This window comes from Anser anser (genome assembly GCF_964211835.1).
Source record: "Anser anser genome assembly, chromosome: 12".
NCBI lineage: Eukaryota > Metazoa > Chordata > Aves > Anseriformes > Anatidae > Anser > Anser anser.
In genome coordinates this window covers 22,937,201-22,959,507 of record NC_139733.1, presented here as the reverse complement: position 1 = coordinate 22,959,507, position 22,307 = coordinate 22,937,201, and the positions used below count along the sequence as shown (strand labels likewise).

General features: G+C 43.5%; 1 protein-coding gene across 16 annotated transcripts in view; it reads right to left on the bottom strand.

Annotated features, from left to right (window-relative positions):
- The window catches only part of GRM7 (glutamate metabotropic receptor 7), a 270,139-nt gene that overhangs the window by 65,617 nt on the left and 182,215 nt on the right, over positions 1-22,307 (bottom strand). For 14 of the 16 annotated variants that reach the window (XR_014571461.1, XM_083795477.1, XM_083795480.1 and 11 more), the window contains exons 6-7: positions 22,104-22,304; positions 15,946-16,085 (exon numbers count right to left, since the gene is read on the bottom strand). Coding sequence is in view for 13 of the 16 variants with exons in the window: in XM_083795477.1 (XP_083651603.1) it covers positions 15,946-16,085; positions 22,104-22,304 (341 nt within the window). In the remaining 3 variants the exon portion in view is untranslated. The remainder of the gene's footprint in view (positions 1-15,945; positions 16,086-22,103; positions 22,305-22,307) is intronic. The other 2 variants (XR_014571462.1, XR_014571463.1) reach the window with 1 other exon arrangement.

The following is a 22,307-nucleotide window of genomic DNA, read 5'->3' as shown; positions in this document are numbered from 1 at the left end:
TTTTCCAATATTTTTGTCACTGTGAGTTGGAAACTGCTTACTTCAAGATTTTGCTGAGTTCAGAGTTTCAGTATCAGGACCACAGAATCCTGCTGAAATACTACGGATGATTTTTGCCCACAAAACTGTAAGAGGACATTCTACAAAACCCAAATAGCAGATCATTTAACTCAATATAATCTAATTGTAGCAAACCATGGGATTCACTGCTGTTAGGTTCAGATAAAAGTCAGCATTTTAAGGCCGTTCATGTGAAAGCAAACACTTGGCTTTTGAGCAGCTTGGGCAAGGTACTTGATCATGTCCTTGCTCCATTTTTCTTTCAGTTCCACATCTACAAGCTGGAGGTATTGTCAGTTATGTTTATAACAAAGACCTACAATTTTCCAAGATTCACGGAGGAAGAGTGCTAAGTACTTATAGAAATATAAGATTTATAAGTAAATAAAATAAACACTTATCCCATAACCAAAAAGTAATTATCTGAAAATGCTAATCTTATCATTTAGAAAGCTGTAAGTAAACAATTTAATAAATCATGAGAAAGTACTCTTGCAATGAATACAAATGTGGCTTTTTTATGTACAAACTTCCATTTCAGTAATACATAGAAATGGCACAGAGAGGATTAGGGGATTTACTTTTTTTCCAGACTAACACCACTTGCGGATGTAGCTGGACACGCTGTGCTCACAGCTATCCAGCAGTTTTGCACCTTGAACTTAGCACTTGACCAAATCGGTGCTGCGGGACACAACAAACTCCTCCATTACAATTCTGCCAAGTCCGGGAAGGACTCAAAACCCAGACTGCATTAGGTGCTGTGGACACACGTATGTCTAATTTCTTGAAAAAAATCACATATCCACCCATTATCCACTTCTCATCATGTTAAGTAGCCCATCTCCAGCAGTATAATGTGCAGACTGATGCTATTATAGTTCATCCACTGATGAAGTGATCTGATAAATGGAAAAAATATCATTCATTGCAGGACATTCAAAAGAACTTGGCACCACTCCACGATACGTGGGTCCACGAGACCCACTACGTGATGGCGTTACGCTGCGTTTTCCCCTGCCACCCCTCCTGCCTCCAAGGCTGGCCCCGTCCTGCAGGGATGCTGGACGTGCCCCCAGCTCCAACCTGCTCAGCTGCTTACTGCCTCCTGAAGGCTGCACACTCCTACTTATTTTATATGCTGGGTTCATTTCTAGATGCCAATTTCCACAAACAAGGCTGCAAATTGCTCTGGGCCCTTGCAGTGCGAGCAGCTGCCCCTCAGCTCCCCGGAGCGCAGCAGCGAGAACCGGAGCAGGCAGCGGGCACGTGGGGCTGAGCCTCCGGCGCACCCCCCGTCCACACACCTCGAGCTGGATGGGTGGGATCTGTTCCCCAGATTAATTCTCAGCATGCTCGCTACAGAATCACATTAACAAGAAATGCTTAGTCTGTCTCATAAGGCCCAACGTAATTGTTCATTTTAATGAATAAAGTAACTCGATATCTGCGTGTAATTTAAACATCGTCGCTTCTTTTCTCACCACCACAAACATTTCTGTAATAAGCTATTTGTTCTGAACTAAATTGTTTCATGCAATGTTTGATTAAAATAAAAATCAGTACAAAAATAATTACATTACTGATAATTAACCTGCTCAGGAAAAAGAGCCCCGTTCCCCAACAGGACATTTGTACCAATCGTGCCGTTAATTTCCCAGCCCTACCAGAAACCAGCTGTGGAGCACTGCGCCCCGATTTATTGCTGCCTCGCAGATTGCTTTCAGGCTCCAGCCACTAAGTCAGCAGTTCAAACAGTTTCTGTATATTCAACTTCCCAGATAGCAATATTTGCATGACTTAGCTCTTAGAGCTTAGCTATTAATGTCTTGTAATTAGTTTTGCAATCCAGGGCTTTAACATGATAACAGTTTTAAGCTAAGAATATGTCAATAACACACAGTCAACAAAGCCTCCTGCAAAATATCAACTAAAATCCCTTAAACAGATAACTGCAGTGATAAGCCAAACTACCAGAGAAAGACAGGAACCTACTCCAATACTTGCTCAGACAAGGCAAATGCGGTGTTTTACCCAACACTGTAACTTTTCTCATTAGCTCCTCTCCCACCCGGGGCTGACAGAAAGGCCTGGTGACTCCGCGAGCAGCAGGTTCCCACCCCGGCGGAGGGGCTTCCTCCTCCATCCCCTGCCCCCGGGAGATGTGAGCTGTGCCAGCCATGGCAGCTGGGTTCCCAAAAGGGCACAAAGGAACAGCGACAGCACCCGCTGAAATACTCGTCCTAAACCCCTCCAATCTGTTCTCTGCTTAACCGGGAGTCAGAAGTCCTCGCCCGTTTTCTGCTCCGGTCTCTCCCACCACTGCCCTCTGTTCCGGCGGCTGCTGCGGGAAGAGACGCGGCCGCGTCCGTCGGGAAGCACACGACGAGCAAATTGCAGCCTTCAGATCGCACGTAAGGGAAGCTCATTGCTGCTCACAGTCCTGCAGCCACAAGTCTGGCAATTTCGTGGTGTCAGCACAAGTCAGGGATGGCCTTCGGCACCCAGGCTGATGTGCAGGCTGGCCCCTGCCCCTCAGCGACGGCTGCTCCCCTGGTATTTGGGTGCAGCATAAAAATCTGCATGGCACCTGCATCGCATTTTATTTGACACGTTCAACTACTTTTAATTTAAGTTTCTACTAAAAACGTCATTTTTGTTTCCACTCTGTAGCACCTTTTTGGTGGTCTCATAAGCAGATCTCAACCTACATGACTGATTTATTTTCCTCCTTCCCTTTCTGCTCGTATTGTTTGTTTAGCTTAATATTTGTCATCATTTTCCACTGACCTCACCTGCTTTGAGAGCAGCAGATACCAGTTCCACTGAGCACTTGTAATAACTTCTTTAATGAGCTCCAAAGGCTATTTGTTCTACATTAAACCAAGGACATTTTTAGCACAACACTGATTTAGAGAAAAATGCTTAATCTACAATTTTTGCAATAACACTCATTATCATACATTCCTGTTGACACACAATAAAACTGAAAATTAATTATTTTAATGGTTTTACATCTGACTACGGCTTTGTGTTGTCTCCTCAGTAATGGAAGGGGAAGGACCACGCATCTTCAGTATTCATCCCGCAGTCCCTGCATTTTTTTAATTAAAAAAGAACATATTCTTCCAAATGTACATTTAAAATACACAGTGCTTATCTATTTAAGTATAGCTTAGAGCAACTCTATCTTCTGAAAGTAGAAGTAATCTAAGAGAATTTTTCATCCCGAAGTGGCTTACAATTAGTTTCTGTACTCAGCCCCCAGCCCGGGGCTCGGAATGACGGGGCGTTTTGGGGGGATCCATGTTGATGCCCGCTGTGTTATACCTAAAGTTTCACCTCCAGAATATTTCATTGTCAAATTTTTCAAAACATAACCAAGTCTAACAGTCTTCTTCCATATTTCACGAAATAGGCTAAGCTCACTTCAATACTTCAGATGCAGAAAATAACAGCTCCCACGTGGGGAGCGGCACTGCGCAGAGCAGGTCTCACTGGCAGAACTCACAAACGACAGATTTCAGCCTGAAAAACCTCCCAGTTGTCCCACTGCTCAAAACCTGCACTTTTGCCAACTCCTGATGTTCCTGTGGCCATATATAAGGAGATAAAATGCTGCTTAATTAAAGGAGCAATTTACAGCTTGTCTGGCTCCTGACTGGGACAATGAAAGCAGGTTACAAGCACAGCCGCCTGGACTACTTTACGTATTTTATGCCCTTTGGCATAAGCTAGTTTGTCCTTTAGTGTCACGGCCTTAGACAGAGCACAGCTGAAGACGAGGCCTGGCACCCGTGATGGAGGCGAGCGCAGACTGCGGCACCCGCACGGCCCCCGCGGCTGCGGGCGGGCAGCAACCGCGCTGGGCGCAGCCGTCCTGCACACACCACGCTGAACCCGGGTCACAACAGTCGTACACGCCATGTCACAAACCAGAGAAGGGAAAGATGCAAGATTTCATTTCAAAGCGAGGTGGCCCAGTTACATACTCATGTAAGAGAAGCTGTTCAATATTTTACAGTTCTGTTGGAAAGCGCCTTGGCAAAGTTCCCTTCAATCACAGACTTTTGCTTTCTTCTGCTTGTTAGGATGGTTGGACACGTTCGCAAGGATCTAATTTCAAATATACCCATGTTGCAGCTAGAATGAAAATAAGAAACTTAAAAGTCATGAGGTTTGCAATAAATAGTTAGATAAGGCTACCTTACGCATGACTCTTGACAACGACAGCTAAAATGGTCCATCCGACTCCCGCACTGTTTTCCACCCGAAGATCTCACAGTGGCACACGAATGCAGCAGTACGTGCTAAGTAGGACGAAGGAAGTTCTGCATCTGGTATAATGAAGCCACGGCAGAGTGAGATGAAAGCCAAGGCACACAGTTTCAGTACGTGCCCAAGGACTCTAACAGACCTTCCCTGCGTATTTGAAGTTTTGTACTTGCTCTGTGCCTGTCCTAGAAATCAAGACTAAAGGGATTCATCGTGCAGGATTATAAGAATCCCTCGATCCAAACTACCAAAGCACCTAAAAAATAGATTGATATTGGGTCAAAGTAATTGCTCAGATATTTAAGTGAACAGCTGAAATCAAATGTTCGTTTCTAACACTTTCATAACACTCAGCAATTTGCAAGTTTAAGTCCTAAATAACAAGACTGGGTGACAGTGGCATCTAGAAACAAATCCAGGAATTCTGACTTTTTTCCCAAGACTCCTTTTCTGAGTTATTTTTCATGGTAGAGCCAAGAGTTGACCTTACCCAGGTTTTGAGAAAAGGATTATCCCTTGATGTTTATTTATCTCTGCTTATGAGCTAATAACTTCTTTTTCTGTTATTTACAGTTCTGAAAAAGAAATGCAGCTGCCAAATCTGATATATTACTTTCAAAAGGGAAAGGGTAATAACTAGAGATGTACCAAATGGCGTGTGTGTGATTTGGATAGCATTTATCTTGAAGTGCCTGCCAACTCAAAATGCTTTAGTTTATTTATCCTACTAATTCCCAAGCTGATTCAAAGACCAGTATTTGCTAGTCAAATTATTTGGTCCTGGTCTTCCTTTTTTTAAAGAATCAGCATCAATGGTACAGTAATTTTCTCATCATGGCTAGCGTGCATGGCATAATGACACAGGGGCTGGGGAAACAAGATGAAAGACGCACAAAATTCTGAGTGAAGCTCAGCACCTTTAGGCCCTGGTTGGATTGCTGCAGCATTAGTAATACTATTAAATTATCTTGCTCAGGTTATATTCAGTCAATCAGTCCCAACCACTGTAACTGGTACACAGAAAATTAGGGCTGGCTGATGGGACTTTAATTAAGCTTTGCCTGGGGCAACTCTTCCATTAAGGCTGCAGTCACAGCTTGCTGAAACAGGGCTGGGGAAGGAAGAGGAAAATGAGGTGGCTGGTGACAGGCAGGCACTGAGCGGGAGATTGGTGACTGCTGGCACCTGGCGTGCTACCGCTTTGAAAGCTACACGGGATGCTGGTTTGGTCTGGGCGTGGAAAAATACAGGCCTTCCAATTGCATCGATAATATTTGTGTCTTCCTGCAGTTCCATTAAAATTCTGCAAATAAATTCCACTAAAATTCTGCAAATAAATTCACAGCTTCATTTCCTACATTAATCAAGCCAAACTTAGGAATTTTGTGCCTCGTCACATTTCAGAGTACTAAATTGGCAGTAAAGCAACAAATTGCCTTTTCCCCTCCCACCATCTTCTTTCACCTCTCTGGGGAAAAAAAAAATAAAAAAAAAAAAAGGTGACTGGAAGCAATCACTTATGCCTTCCAGCTAAGCACCCAAAATATTTAACTGCCACTGGATCACGTCCTTTCCAGCGCAGGGACTCTTCCTCCCCACTCCTTCCCAGCAGCACGGAAGGCATTACAGTCACAGAGGCATTCCAAACCCAGGAGAACAGCCTGTACTGCCTTTTCCAGTTGTATTTCTGAAAGAAAAAGGGACCCAAAGCTCTGCTTTTGCCAAGGGAGATGGAATTCCATACTACGTATTTTACTTCACCAGCCTGTCTAAATGACAGGCAGTGCAAGAATGGAACGGAATATCTAATTATAGGCACAATTTCTAGCTACCATTGGGAGCTGGATGCTCAGATGCTACATTTAATGGCCAAATACACATCCTCCATGCCATTAAAAGGTGCAATTAACAAGTAAACAAGCTTGTTTCATGGGAATCATTTAATGTAACGTTTTCATATTAAAAGTACATTTTCAGATGAGTGGAAGAAGAAACAAACAAACAAACAGTGAAAACAAAGCAAATATAATTTGAGGGAAAGCCTTTTTAAAGTGCAGGCTAAAGACTCTTCTCAGCTCTTTATTTGGGGCCATTATTGCCTACCACGCAAACAATTAGCCTGAGAGACATTAAAATGCACGCTATATATCCAATGTTATAGTCTTGCCGCAAACCACATCAATTTTCTATGTAAGTCAGTATTCAGGGACATTTCAAAAATGATTATTTTTGACCTACTCAATGCATGAACTCCTTTGGGAACCTTTATAATTTGCTTAATTGTTGGAAACTCTAAGGACTGTTCACATGGTCCTGGTGTGGGCAGAGCTTTCTAAAACCCTTTACAGAATTTCTTACTCCCCTCTAAATAAAACAAGTGCAATATTATGCAATCATCGTAATTACATTCTGCTATCCTTGGCACGTGCATCTGTATGGTTTTAAAATTTCATTTTACAGAACACAGCTGGATTGTGTTCTAAGGCTACAAAACAGCATTAAGCCAATTGTTCTCATATCTGTTAATACGATACCCTAAAATATTCTAAACGCAAACCCAGTAAATAAACATGGAGACAAAACAGCCAATTTCCAGGATGTCACTCGAGAATGCCAGTCCTCACCTGCTGAGGATCTGCCAAACCTACAAAGTCAAAGCTGAGACTAATGCCTGTAACCCTGCGTAGTACTCCTCCTTCCAGGTTCTGCATACAAAGAGCACGCCTTCACTGCGACCCAGGCAACCAGTAAAACCCTGCTGCCCTTTGCATTAGGCTGCACCATCATCCGCACCTCTCCAGGTGCTTTCTCCCGAAGAGCTGAGCGCGCAGCCCTCCGAGAGGACTCTTTTCACCCAGTGCAAATCCCACGAGTTCACAACAGATCTAAGAAGAAAACTTGATTACCTGGCAGGTATTTGCAAAGTATCAAGTGCTCACTGGCTGTTGGACAGCTCGAGGTGCCTGGCCTCCTGCTCAGAGCAGCAGCTGCAGAGCTGCCTGGGGAGCAGCACAGCACCTTCGCAGCACTGACACTGGGTTTGCCGCTACACGCCTGGATGAAGTTCTCCGAATGCAACGGAACACGTCTGTCACTGAAAGCATCTTTCCATTTTCAGGTATTAGAAAAGAATATTAAGCCCCTGATAGCACACCAACTGGTATTATCACTACTGCCAAAAGCAAACAAACCTCATAATTATCCACAGAAACCCCAGCAAAGTATTTGCTCTTGAACATCTTTGCTGGCAAAAATACAGAAGACTTGGAAAAAAGGATTTAAGAAGTGATGTGCAGGAGGAAAAACATCACCTATTTTAAAAGTACAAGTTATTTATTTTTTGACCTTCTTTTTCTCACCTTACTCGCTCTCAGAGCAAGTCTGACTGCCTACAGGCTCCTGTACATTTAAGAGAACCCCACAAGATGGGGCAAATTCTGAAGTCAAAGAGTTGTCTGATACACATACATTTTTTTTCCATTACAGCTTTTATGAGCTCCTTATTGTTATTATTATCCCTCGATCTTTGAAAAGATATGTGCTATATCTTAGATATTCTCTCAGCCTGGTTTCTCTTAGCATTTATATCCTTATAAGCATTTTACCTTGTGACATTCTTAGACCTGGAGGAAAATTACACTGATGCTCAGTGTCGCCAGAAGCTGATACAGCTTAATACACTTTGCTTTGCCTGAAGGTAGCACAGCTCACGCGGTATACATTACAACCTAGGCAAAATGGGTCAGTAACAAAGAAGAAATGATATTTCACACCTTTAATTCCAAGTCTGAGTTAGTTTTCAGAGTGAGATGTTAAGATTTAACTATTGCCTTCCTATTTTTATACAGCAAAAATCTCAAAGAAAGCTCAAATCACTGAATAACCTTTAATTTAAAATATTTTTCTTGTGATTTTCATTCAAGTATGTCAAGTAACAACCAGGAAAGGGTCCTCAGTGGCCAGAACCTCCTCACGTGGGGGTTATTCTCTAGTTCTGCAGGCGGAGGTGACCATCACGTGCAGGTATTCGTTCCGTTACACTGCTCATGCCAACCCCATCAAAGCCTTCTAAAGCTCGAATTCTCTCTGTTTTCTCCGGACCAAAAAATGATGCCCTGGCAGGGTTTCAGATTCCCTTCACATGAGCTCTCGCTGCAGGGCAGCTGCACAGGACTGCTGGGAGGCGGCAGCGGCACACGCTCAGGCTGCTTCCTGATACGAGCGGGACCCAACCCTCTGCTTCCTACCGCATGCGCGTGGACTTCAGCATTGTCAGCATCACACTGCTCCCCAGATTTTCTGGCTTACTTTGGCACAGGTGTATAATGGAAACCCGGGGGACACACCCGTGAGATTCTCTGGATTACAACACGCACTGATTTTTTTTTTAAAGAATGCGCAGGTATAAATGTGATTATCTGCCCTTACCGACAACCTGCAACAAATCGCTTAGCTCTCTTTTGTCATACAGAATAAACGCTGCTCGATTCACATAGCTCCTAGCACATGTTTTCAGGTTTTGCCCTCATCTGGATAAAAGTTATTTACAGCAGCAGTTTCTAACGCATCAAAGCCACCTGTGGCACTGCGGCCCTCGGTTCCTCCCCGGCAAGCGCACCGAGCCGCGCTGCGGCCACGGCCCCAGAGCAGGGCTGGCAGGACTCGGGCCCGCTGCTGGCTCCTGCACATTTCAGGCACCTGATCTGAAACCATTGAGGACTGAGGAATAAGCATATGGCCATTCAGCAGGCCAGTGGCTTGAAAAATTCCCTTCCAGTTGGCTGAGAGAAAATTAATTCTGCGAGTTAAGATAATTAAAGGTGTTCGTGCCGGTCATGGCTGACATGAGCAATGAAAGATCACGGGATTTAATAACAGTACAAAATAAACAACATTTATCATTAGTATGTACATTATAGCTATTGACATGTCGGGCATGGTGAACTCTCTCACCAAAATATGTAATTAGGATGTATTTTAGTAACACGCCGACATAGTTACTCACCTTTGCATTTCTGACCGGATCACACCCAATTTGGCTGAAGGTGCAATGAAGGCTGAGCTCACAAAGCCCAGCTGCAGCAAGGAATTTTGAAAACAGGCTGCAGATCTTTCTGGGATGACTTTGCCTTTAGCAGTGCTTACTCTGTGAATTAATTCCCATAAAGCCAGGCACCTGTGGCCCCACAAGTGAGGCTACTGCCAGGTTTTATGCACTAGCTGTGTGATGCAATGCTAAAAAGCAGAGGGAGAAACAGGACCAGGGTCAGGAAAGCAGAACAGAAATGCCAATGGGGAGGAGAGCTTCAGGTAGGTTTACCTCATCTAAATGAGGTCTAAATGGCGGAAGAAGATTATTATTATTATTATTTATTTTTAAATATACCATAAAACTATTTGTAGATACCATATTTCCAAAGTATGCCTTGAGAAAATACAGAACGCCTTGCATTTAGGTGTTAGGGAACACAGCCCCAGTTCAGGATCAGAGCTAAGGGCAGTTTCAGTTCACCAGGAATGGCACAGACTGAATAATGCTGCCATAAGGAAGAACAGCCCAGATGAAGTTACTTCCTGAAAACATAATGAGGCATTGGTCACTGAAATAATTCATATTTTTTCAGCTATTAGGAAGCCAGTTTTTTCTGGATACAATCACATCTCCATATATGTCAACATACTATAACGTACAGTTAATTAAATCTAAAGCTTTAGACAATTTCATTAAAAATGTAAATTGTGGTAATTTTCAACAAGTGTCTGCCTCAGCTGAAAGCTTTAAGGTTCTGCAGTGACATATGAAAAGAAAACATAGGAATCATACTTAAAATCTTAATTTTCAATAGCACCCTGACCTCATTTGCTGAATTTGTGTAATGAGACTGTCTGACACCTGAATAATGTCTCTCTCCTGTCAACCCATCATCTCACAAGATTTCGGTCTCCAGGCTGTAATATAGATGCATCATCTTTGTACCAGCTACTCATTACCGTCTGTAACAGGAATGGGAAATGACACTACAAGGGCCAGTTTATGTGACAATAGCTGAAATGAGAAAGGAAATTGATACCAATTTTTATCCATCTTGTAATCTCTAAAGCATGATTTTAAGCTCACTCGCATGTCGCAAACCAACAGAAACCTTATGGATTCTATATGACAAAGGTCTGTGCATGCATATCCATCCACCTGTATATACACACATAAATGCATATAAACACTTTTCATATGTTTGCAAATAGGTTTTGCAATTATGCATTACATGCATGCAGGAGCCAGTACCGATAATGCTATCATAACTGTGCTTTCAGTTGCACACAAATTTACTAAGGTGAAATTAAGCTAAAGTTTCCTAGGTTGGGAGAGGTCATATTTCTATTTTTGAATTTCAGATAAACTACTTTAAAAAACAGGTCAAATACATTCTTTTAAAAATGTATGCAAATCCTCAAAACTAACCTAAATCACTGGTGGTGGAACTCCCATCCCTTGCTATTTGAACCAAAAACTTCTAACTGGCCAGATATGTGCCCTTTTGCTCCCCTTCCACCAGAAACTGGTGAAATCCCAGGCTTCCAAACAACTGAAATTTGCATATGCTACAGAAAGACACATCTTTTGCTGTAAAATATTCTGCAAAATACATCTGCTCTGAACATGCTCTACCGCAAGCAATAACAAAACACAGAAAACAATGAACAGAAATTTCAACGCATTATTTTAGAAAAATGCCATCTGTTGGCAGAATATTGCTGAGCATCAAGCTTCACTGAATAGCTGCTTGGATCCAATTGCTGTTCTGGATATTTTACCAAAAATATCAGGTACATATAGGTCTCTCAGCAGAAGGTTAGACATTTAATTACTCTTTTCATTAGCTTGCTATTCATAACGTTTATTTTCAAATTCTGTAACAGAGATGTTTTCAGATTAGTCTGAGCACAAGTAGCTTCAATAGGTGGTGAAGTGTGTAGGATCTGCATAAATCGCACAGATGATTATGAAGTTACTTAATATATTTCTATTTGTGGGGAAAAAAGAATCACAGTGTAGAAATCGCATCATCTTTGCCAGTTGCTTGCTTTGCAATCCTCCCGTTAGGCCAGAGACAGCTCCCTGTTCCCTCCCTGGCTTCTCTCGCTGTAGGGTGAAAGCTGACCATTGAGCTTGAAGCACCCTGTTTGCTCTGAGACCAGAGACACTGAGGTACATGGATGTGACTTTTTTTAAAACAAGACTGTTTTTTTTTTTCCCTGTCTTTCTGTTTCTCTAAAATACTGGCCTGAACCTACAGTGAAGAAAATAACCTAGCACAGCTATTTCCCCACGGAGGAGGGAGTTATTAATAAGCACGGAGTGATTTCCTTTGCACTATATAACACGAGCCAGGATTTATAAGGAGTTAGATCTGTGTAATGTACATGTTTATGGAACCATATTGATAATTATCAATACTATTAATCTTCTAAGCACTTGTTTAGAAAGATTGCAGTAATGTATCACTTATTGCTGGAGGAAATTACAAAAAGAGCTAGGAATTGCCAAGCAGCCAGCCTTCCTGACTCTGCACACAAAAGCCTCTATTTAAGTGGCAGTCACGTTTCAAGCTGTACACTGCTTAATGTTACTGAACAATTTACAATTCAGGGGCACATCTCTAAAACAATACCGATTTTTTTTTTGTTCAGCTCTGCACACAGTGTTTAGGCATCTTTAATATGTTTTTGTTTCTATTTGCAAACAAATTAGAGACATTTTAATTTCATCTGGAGCTAACAGTCAGCCTCGTCTGATGCTCTGCAAGAGAAGCATATTTCAGGTTAAAGCTACTTGAATCCCTTTTAACACAGTAGCAGTGGTAAGGACAACGTTTTCCACCATTGCTCTTTATCATTCAAGGATGAGCCTTCCTCAGTCATCCTGAAAATGTGCTGCAGCCTCTGATCAGCACCCAGGCACCCAGTGGCACCTTTACGAGCCATAGCGCTGAGCTGGAACAGCACACCCGACAAGCTGGAGATGTCAATGCAATTAAAACAACACGATGCAGCCTATGCAAACACTAATAGCCGAGGAGTACAGCGTTAATTAGAAGAACTGGAAGAAAATGTTAGCTGCTCTAGGAAGACATCCCTCTCTAATGACAGATAAATAGGTCTCCTGTAAGCATTTCCCCGCTCACCAGGACAAGTGTGGAGGTGAAGCAGAGCCTCCTGCCCGCCGCCGGGCCCCAGGCTGCGGAAGGACAGCACAGGAGCAGCAGCACAGCTCAGCTGGGTGCCTGCCACACGCCAGAGCCGAGAGCACTTCCCGCACGGAGAACATTCAGCCAAGACCTTCAGTCCTTCGTGCATGGCCTCGGTGCCCCAACAGCTCACTTGGCCCTAGATCACGGAGCCAGAGATCACTCCTGCGCAGGAGCCCAAGCTCTGCGGGATGGTCTCTCCAGCCGGCTCATGGTGCTGGCACAGCAATACCCGCACCGAGCCACTACACAAACTGCACACTTTGAGCAACCTTGGCCTTTAATGACCCCCAAAAGCTCGTCAGTAGGAAATAGGAAAGAGTGGTAAAGGTGGAACAAAAGGGCCCAAACTGGCTTTTTTTGTCAAATGGAAATCTGCCACTCACTTCAGTGCAAGAGCCTGACCCAGTACGTCTGCTTGTTCAAATCCGACAGCAGTCTACTTTCCGGTCAATACCCTTGTGTAAACTACATCTTTAACTGTAATTATTAACAGCAGGATTAGTTTTACTTAAGTTTGATTTCTGCACAACTGTTGGGAATTCCTAAATTTTGCTATAATTTCCAGGCAAAATTTGAAGGAAGCGGAACATATGCGCATACTGTCTGCCCAGCCATCTGTCTGTGCTAACTTCCTTTCTCATAACTTTTGAACTCGCAGAACTTGCTGGCCAATTTGAAATGTATTTGATACAAGCAGAGGTTTCTGAAGGATGTGTCTGCAGTGGATGGTTAGAAGAAAGACCCACCTGCACTGAACTTCCCTCTCCCCCTTCGGTTTGGCCTGCCAGCCGACCAGCTGGCATATGTATAATTCAAAGACAGCCACAATACAGGCTGTTGCTTGCACAGCAAATGATATAGGAGTGTGGGAGGGAGTTCAGGCACTGCAGAGGAACTGTGGAGACAGTACGGGAAGGAGTCACAGGGAACATGATAGAGAATGCTGCTGTGGTAGGGTATGCAGAAGACAAATCCTTAGAAAAGCAAGATTCAACAATTTCACAGGGATTTTTTCTACTATATTTGGGTTTTTACAGTTCAAGGACAGTTGCAGAGATTTGGACACGAAAATATAAAAAAAACAGGGACCTGCTGAGCTAACTCTATATAGAGAAAGAGAAGCAATACCACCAAATTTCCCACGAGAATGCCCAGCTCCTGGAGGAGCGATCCATTTCTGTCTCCTTCAGGCACATCAGTGCCTCCAGGAGGGGTGTGTGGGTCCTTTTCAGGTACCTCAAAGCACCGCGAGTCGCATTCATAGAAGTCAGCCAGGTAACACAGCTGGTCAGCCAACTTCTTGCATTTCTATAGAGCTTTCTATTGGGCAACCTCTAAGTGCTTTACAGAGTAACAAATAAACGCATACATTATTACGTCCTTTGTTTCTCTTCTGTTGGTATTAAAGAAATGAGAATTGGGACAATATCCTGAAGCGTTAGCTCCACAACAATTACTAAAGGCAAATCGTAACCTTTGGCAGTTTATCCTGGGACATATTTAATAGTAGCTATTATTTTGTTTGGTTATTTTAGTGAATCCTTGACTTCTCTAAACTCCACAGTTTTCTTTATTATTGTAAGAAAATACATACAGGCACTGTCATAGCAGTGTTAATCCCCTGTGGATTCTGGTGAGAAACTAGGACCCGTGAGTGAGTAGAAGGGAAGTTACTGAGCCAGCCTCCACTATTGACATAACACTGTAGCCATGGGGATAGGAGGGTGAGGAAAAGCAAGCATTTTATGGAAACATTTAGCACAACAACAGGAATACAAATCAAACTCCATTAATTTAGTTTTAAATTTTAATGAATCTGGATGTGTAGTTTATATAAAGATTTATTTAATAAATTATTAATATTTTTGCTAAAAGAATTGTAAATTATAAGCTAATATAGAAGTTTGCCTCAAATTGAGCAACAAAACGTGAAACCCACAGAAGTAGCATACAGCAAATCCAAGTGAGCCAGAATTCAAGAAGAGCACAATATTGTGGTTAGTCTCCAAGGCTGGACCCTTGGTAATCCACGCTAATTACTTTAACAAACTTTAATTTAACAGAAGACATGAAAACCTTGAAAGTAGAAAGCGTCCTGCATTCAGGCATGCTCCACATCAGAGTGTTTTGAGCTCCTCACCAGCCCCCAGCTGCACAATCGGACTGGCAGCTCAGACCCGCTGCCCTTACCAGGTTTTGCCGGTGAGCACGGCGGGCGTTGTGCTGTGTTTGCTCAGGCACAAAGACCTGAAGCCCAAGACACAGCTGCTGTGCCCACGGGACTGCACACCGGGTAGATCCTGGCTGCCTCCTGACCACGTGCCAGGACCAGACCACACTCACACAGCCTTTCCTTCCCTTTCCCTGCACCTGCTCCCCAAAGGAAACCCAGCTGTGGGGCCGGCAAGGGGCCACAACGCACCCAGGATGGGCACTGCCAGACCAGAGCTGGAGAAGGACCCGCTATAACCCCAGGAGGAAGCTTGGACCAAAATAGGAAAACACTTTGGTAGGAAGTGGCATTTTTTCAGCAATTTGCAGAAGAACAGTGAAATTGAACAGAAAGTATTGTCTTTGTGCTTTAGTGTCAATCTACAAGGGGTCAAAGAGCTACATGGTTAAACTGGCACATCTTCATGTATTTGAGGCTCAAGTAACTTGCACAAAATCAGGCAGAAAGCCTGAACCCAGATCTACACAGACCTAGGCCACAGGCCTGTCACAGAGCATCCTTGTGTGGCTGGAGCTGGCAAGAGTTCCCAAAGACTCTCCAGCTTCCTCAGCCAACAGTCATATTTGTTTCTTCATCTGGGTAACATTAAAGCGTCTACTGAATCTCTGATCACTTATTCTTATATCCTTACTTTTTTTTTTTCTTTTTACTCATCATTACAAAAGGTACATCTCATTCATATGGATATCTTTTGCTTGAAAGTAGCACAGGAAAGGCGAGTCACCCCCAAAGTATTTAGTTTAAGCTTTCTTAAAAGTAGAAAAAACGAAGAGCATCTACAAACGAAGGTCCACTGTTTTCAAACAGCAAGGCATTACTGGTTGATTTTCCAAGTTGACAACTAGGGACTCCGGACATGCAGAAGTAATAAAAGTTGCATGACTGCCTAATGCCCCTATTCATCTGAGGAGCTTTGGTATTCACAGCGCAGAGAAAAGGTGGCAGAACAAAGTAAAAGATGACGCAATGCAAAAAATGAAGTTCTATGTAGCTGCAAAGAAATAGTAAAGATAGTTAATTTTTGCATGGTGGAAAAAAAAATAAAACAAGACCATTTAGCGACTGTACCTGAAAGAAAACAAACAAACAAAAAAAAAACCAGACAAGTAAAGAACAGAAAGGACTCACGTTGAGCTGGAGATCATCTGTCCACTGGCCAACGAGGCGGTAGCCTGGGGTGCTGGTGTTGGTGGTGTGGTACTGGAAGATGTCGTAGCGGCCTGGTGCATCACCATTTTTGTTAAACATCACTGGAGTGCCAGCACTACCTGGGGGAAGGAAACGAGACAAAATCCAACCAAAAAAAAAAATAGCCAAAGCTTTACAATAGCTATTTTATTTAGTCAAGGTTGAGAGCTTTCAGAATGGCAATGTGTTTCAGGCAAAGGTTATCTATCACCCCAACCACCTAGACCAGATACTTTTGGACATGGTGGAATAATCCTAGCCCTCTTCTGGTGATTAATTACCACTGCCCAAACCCGCTGACTGAAAATAAAACAAGGCAAAACTAAATCAGCCTTACTTCACTCAAGCTTTGCACACAGCATGAAATATCGGAAGGCTTTTCTTCCTGCCCTCCAGCCTCCCTTCCCATCTCTCTTTCCTTAGGGAGTTCTTTAGTGAAAATCATGCCTGTGAATGGAGCCTCTAAATGATTTTTCCCCCCCCCCCGAAAACGTTCCATCTGCTTCTGAGAGATACTGCTGTCAGAAGTCAGCCCAGGTCTAGTGAATCTTGACTGGCATCCAGAAATAGCTTCCTCCTCCACAATATGTTCTTATAATCAGCATCCCTGTAATCAGCACACAGTTGGGATGGAAAAGCACAGACCAAACTAGAGGAAGGCCGTTCCTTGCGTGCGCCCTTATTTAGGCTCTGTGACTCTGACACGGGCGGAAAAGTGTCTTGGTCGGGAGCTGTTCAGGATCATGATGCTGAATTAGTTTTATCTGCCACATACCAAGGTAACTAACGTGCATGATGAAATGCAGGGTAAGCAGCAAGGCAAGGATCCCCCCCAGCCTTCCTCCACGCCTGGTGCTGAGCAGAGCCAGCCCCAGCTCTGATCACTCAGTGCTGGCACAAACCGTTCCTGGTCCTAAGACAGGCAAGCACTCACCAGGGCAGCTGCATTTTAATTACTGTGCCATTAGATGTGAATCTTTTCCTAAATGACAATTCAAGTCAATGCTGCACTTCCTCAGCTCTCTAGGTGAAAACTTTTGGGGTGACATTTATTTCGAGATGCATTAAAATAGGTTTCAGGGTGGTAGAGTAATATTGTGTCAAGATTGAAGATTATGACAATGCTCCAGTATCTCTATATTCAAAGCTTCCTCCCTCTGTGTAACTTTTTTTCCCCCTAAAGCAATGAAAAATCTCTCCTGTAGTAGCACTGAACTTTAAGATTATGGTTTTCTTCATGATTCCCATTCTTCATTGAATTCCAGTGAGCAAAAGAAGATTTGAAGGAGTAAATTAGCATAGTTTCTGTTCCAGCCCTGGTAGATTGTTTCCTGCCTATCCTGCAAGCCTCCAAGATCAGATATAGATTCAGCTGAAAGACTAGTACAGAAAACCTTCCACTGAAATCTCTCCTCACAGGTTCCTTATGAGCACAAGGCCAATATTTAATTGTCATTACAGATTAATGTAGCCAGAATACATTTACAGTGAAAACACTTAGAATGAATAAGGAGGAATGGCTGTAATTCCTTGGCTCATACTGAAAGTCAGCACAAATGGTAAATGGGATTTAGCTAATCATGGCTTTTAAAAGGTTGTATATTATTAGTTAAGCTTTTTTTTTCTTTCCTTTTTTTTTTTTTTTTTTCCCATTACTGACAGAAAGGAAAGTACAATTCAAAGTCTAGGAGCTCAAGTGCCGCTCCCAAAATGCGCCACAGCCATTTGCGGCTACCCCTCTCAGTCCTGTTCTGACAAAAACCCAGCCTGGACACGAAGAAGTGATCACAGCTGCACATCGTGGCACGACCAACTCCACAGAGCTGGGACAAACTCTGCTGCCCCGCAGACCTTGTTGGGCTGAAGGGAAGCAGCCGAGAGCACACCTGCAGCCGCCCTCGCGGGCACGCGGAAGGTCCCCGGCCGCCTCCCGGCCGCCCCGCGGGCAGCACGGCTCAGCTCCGGCCTCTGCCCCCCACGGCGGGCACCCCGGGTGAAGATTGCAGCAGACAAGGGGTCAATAAGCTGAAGGCCAAGGCGGAGAACTGGTGCTGTCACAGCGGGCTCTACACAGGGAAGGTCTAAAGAGAGACCGCAACGCGAACTGCCGCTCAGAACCGTGCTGTCGCTGTGCTCTCTGGAAGCAGTAAAACCCTGGGTAGGTTACTGCTGGCTGTCGCTTTGTGCAGCTGCATGCAGACAGCCTTTAGGGCCTATTTTAAATGTCAGCGTTTAACAACAGCGGTGGGCTTGGGTGCTGGAGGCCTGCAGCCAGCACAACCCAGCATCAGGTGCTGGGTCACCTCCCCAGCTCAGCTCCCTGGGACACCGACCTTACGCACAGATACTTGGTAGTCAGCAGGAAATGCCTGTTGCTGTTTTCAGGTCTGTCACCATTTATGCTTTAAAATTATACAGGAAAAAAGCTGTGAAAAGTCTGCGATCGGCAGGGAAGACGACTAGCTACGGAACCACAAGGAACTGTGATAATCTCGGGTCAGAAGTCAAGCAGAGGCTTCCCATTTTCCAGCTTTGAAGTTGGAGTAATTGGACTCCCAGCCAAGGATCTGCTTCGTAAGTGCAAGCCTTCTTTAACCTTTGTGTGGGCTCCGGTGCATGTTTCGGTGCTCTTTCTGCAGGGACCCTACCACTTCTGTCCTGGTTAAAAACTGTTCCAGCGTTTCAGTCTCTCCTTGCAGCTCCACTTCTTTGTGCACTCAGGAAAATAATACGTATGTAGGAAAGCCTCATTGCAGAGAAGAAAGGATTTTCAAAAATGATCCTATTTATTATCTGACTTCTTGATCTTATAATTATTGTAATATATGGTTGATGACTTGTTTTTATTTTCCTTCTGCTAACATTTGTAAGAATTTTGTTACAGCTCCAGCAAGCACTTCAGAAACTGAGTAGTAGCCTGCAGGCTGCAGCTTCTTGCTCATTCAGAGGCTGTGACAATTTAATTCATCTTCAGTTCCCAACAAATAATCTGTCCTCGCACTACACAGATGGAGAGTACATAACACCCATTCACCCGCAGGATGCATTTGAAAAAAAAACAACACACAATCTGACTGCATTTGTATGAATTCAATCTCTTAATCACCGCAAGATGAGAAATGAATTAACAGGAGGAGGACGGGGTGCTAGCCAGGTGTGACTAGCTGAGGTGTTTCTTTATTATTCAGTTCACGCTGACTGCAGTTTAAGGACCCAGAGGGCTCACACGAACAAAGCCTTTACCTTTTTCACTGGGGAAAAATACAGCCACCACTTTGCACGGTGAGATTTTCAGAATCTCACTGCATGAGCACTTGGGGTTTTAAGTTTTCCATATTTTGGGGCTTTTTGTTCTCAAGATAATGTGACAAGATCAAAATTCATACTGAGCTCCTAGTACAAATCCAGTCTCTTCATTAAAGATTGCATGAGCTCTTTCTGCATGAGCGTCATTACCTTTGCAAGGAAAAGGCTCCAGAAGCAGGTACAGGCAGGGTGGCTCCAGCTGCACAGTTACAAAGAAATCTATTACATGTAAAGAGGATCTCGAGCTCATGGGCTCACAATGCTTGAAAATGGGCTCCATTTTTTCCTCTCTGGCTCACAATGTGGGCAAAACTCCCACTGTTCTACTCTGTTTTTACTGCAGATTTAGGTAGAAGACCAGTAGAAACAGGATTTTAAGCACAGACTAAATGATGTTTTCCATCCCCGTCCCCAACAAGAGGAATTCAGTGGCTGCACTGGTGACCCAGAGAAGGGCAGGGTAAGGGCAAGGCTAAAATGAAGACAGCTGAAGCAAGCCCAGTAGCCCAGCTGCAGTGTGACAGCCGAGGAACATGCGGGCACCAGGGTCCCCAGAGCTCCCAGGCTTCATCGAAACAGCACTGCACCACCCAGACCTGCAAAAGCTTCTCTCATCGCTTCTTCTATTCCTGCATCCCTCTGCATTTTTCTGGCTGGCTGGTGAGTTGTATGGTGGTTGTTTATCCTGTGCCACTGGGATGGCTGAATCAATCCACAGCAACTCTGGGAATTTACTTTTATACGACATGGAAAAGCAGCAGGATCCACAAAACCTCTCTCCACAGTCACAGGAACCAGCCCCAAAAGGCTCGTAGCTGAACACTGAGCACGGGTGCGCAAACCCACGAGCAACTAGGCACTCTGAACGTGACAAGAAAAAGCTAAACTCCACACCTGGATAACAACCCTTAAAGGAAGTGGTTCTTTTCCCATTGGAAATGGCTAAGGCTAGATGGCCATGAGAGATTTAAAAGTGTTAAAACTGTTTTCACTTTGTCATTCTCCTTCCCTCCAATGGAAAAAAAGCTAACGACTATTTCAAGTCCCTGTGCTAGATGTGAGTTACGCGTATAAAAGCAAAGAAAAACACCATATGGCCATGTAAATCAATCAGAAATGGAGAAAAAAAGTCATCTTTTAAAATCCTGACCAAAAAAACAGAAGTAAGGAAAACAAAGTCAGCATAAACCAATTCTTGGAGCTAGACAGTAGGCGAAATTAGCTGGGCACCCAGTCTCTCAAATCATTTCTCTGCTCTGTTAAAATAACTAGATGGCTATTCAACATCTGTATATGCAAGAACTCTCTAAACATGATCTATGACCTGTTCTCCAGCACTTAAACTGACATGGCATGATGCTTTACATAAATGCTGTACTTCCATATGAGTTTGTCTATGAGCTTGTCCTTTACAAGTTCTTTTTTTGTTTGTTTGTTTTTTTAAGGGAAAGAAAAAAAAAACTTCCACAACGAGGAAGGTAGAAACTCTTCAGGCCTTCTAAGATTATTCATCTCAAAATTTGCTCCTGGCTGTAGTTAACACCACTGCTTCAAGGGAGGAAATTACAATCTCCAGATATTCACCTTGCTTTTCATAGGGTTATTTATACAGGAATGAAAAAATGTCCTTGGCACAAGTGACCAAACTTGATCATGAAATACCATCTGTGTGCATACCGTTAAGTCTCTCAGGTCCTGTTGGTTGTGTGTGAGCTTTAAATTTATTAATAAAAATGTTTATTACTAGATTATGGCAAGAAACACCTCTGCATGCTGTTCAACGAGGACCTGAAGCTTTCACAAACTCTTCTTCCAACGCAGCGACACCCCTGGCTACCCTCTCATATTTCAAAAGGATATTTTTTCAGTGCTTTCCTAAATCCGTTCTACATATATATTTGGAGGTCTAACTTCTGGTTAAATCTCAGATCTCTATCTTACACAGAAATAAGACAGAGCAGTCAGAGCTCCTGGTATGTACATTAGCAAGGTTTGTGATGGGGAAATAACATTAGGGTTTGTAATGCTACCTCTGAAAGTGATCTACTATAGTGCCTCTAATTGGAGGTGTTTGCTAATGAAACTAATAAAGTTACAGTAAAACATACAGAGGCAGAGAAATTTTGCTAATATTTATGCCTGGTTCATACAGTGCAATGCAGAGAAAAATAAATGAAAGCCCACTGTGCTGTATGAAACTTAGGGCAGGTATTGCAACCATCACTGCCAGCTAAGAGGGAGTTGATGGATAAATGATAAACAAAGAGAAAGTTGCCCCATCCTCATTCCTGGGATGTTTCATCTCCTCTAAATACTTACTAGAGGAATGAAGGCTGGAGTAACTGTTCTGTCGAAATAATAGTTCCAATTCTGCAAATAGACCTGTGCTATAGCTGTCTGTCCTCCCTCTTCTCCTGAGCACGGAACTAAGCTGGGCTCAGGGTACCAGAATTTCAGCCAGTTGGTTTTCTCCAAGTAGAGGAAACAATATAGAGAAACGGGCGTAACAAAGACAAACTCAGGCATTTACTTAGCTATTTCTCCCCCAGGAAATGACAGGGTTCGGAAGGCAACAATTTCTGTCTTTGCACTGTAGTAGCCTATTTGCCTTGGCTAAAACATGTTTTCAAATAGACACTAAATAAACACAGTCTTCTGCCACAAACTCTAGCAAAGTTATAAAAAAAATGTATTAATCTGAACTGAATGAATAAACATACTAAGTGAAATTAAATGAAAAAAAAAAGACAGATGGGTCAATATGCTACCGAGGAAGCAGACTCTCAGCTCACCGTTGAAGTTAACGCTGCGAATGTACTTGAGCAGCTTTTTGCCTCCCGCGTGCTCCATCTCGGGGCAGACCCCCGGGTAGTCGGCACAGAGGTCCTTGTTCATGTGGTGGAGAGCGTGCGCCATGGCGTACACGGCATCGATCACGAACTGCACCTTCCCCTCCTGCTCATAGTGGGAGTCTTTGCCAATTCGCTCCTGCCCTG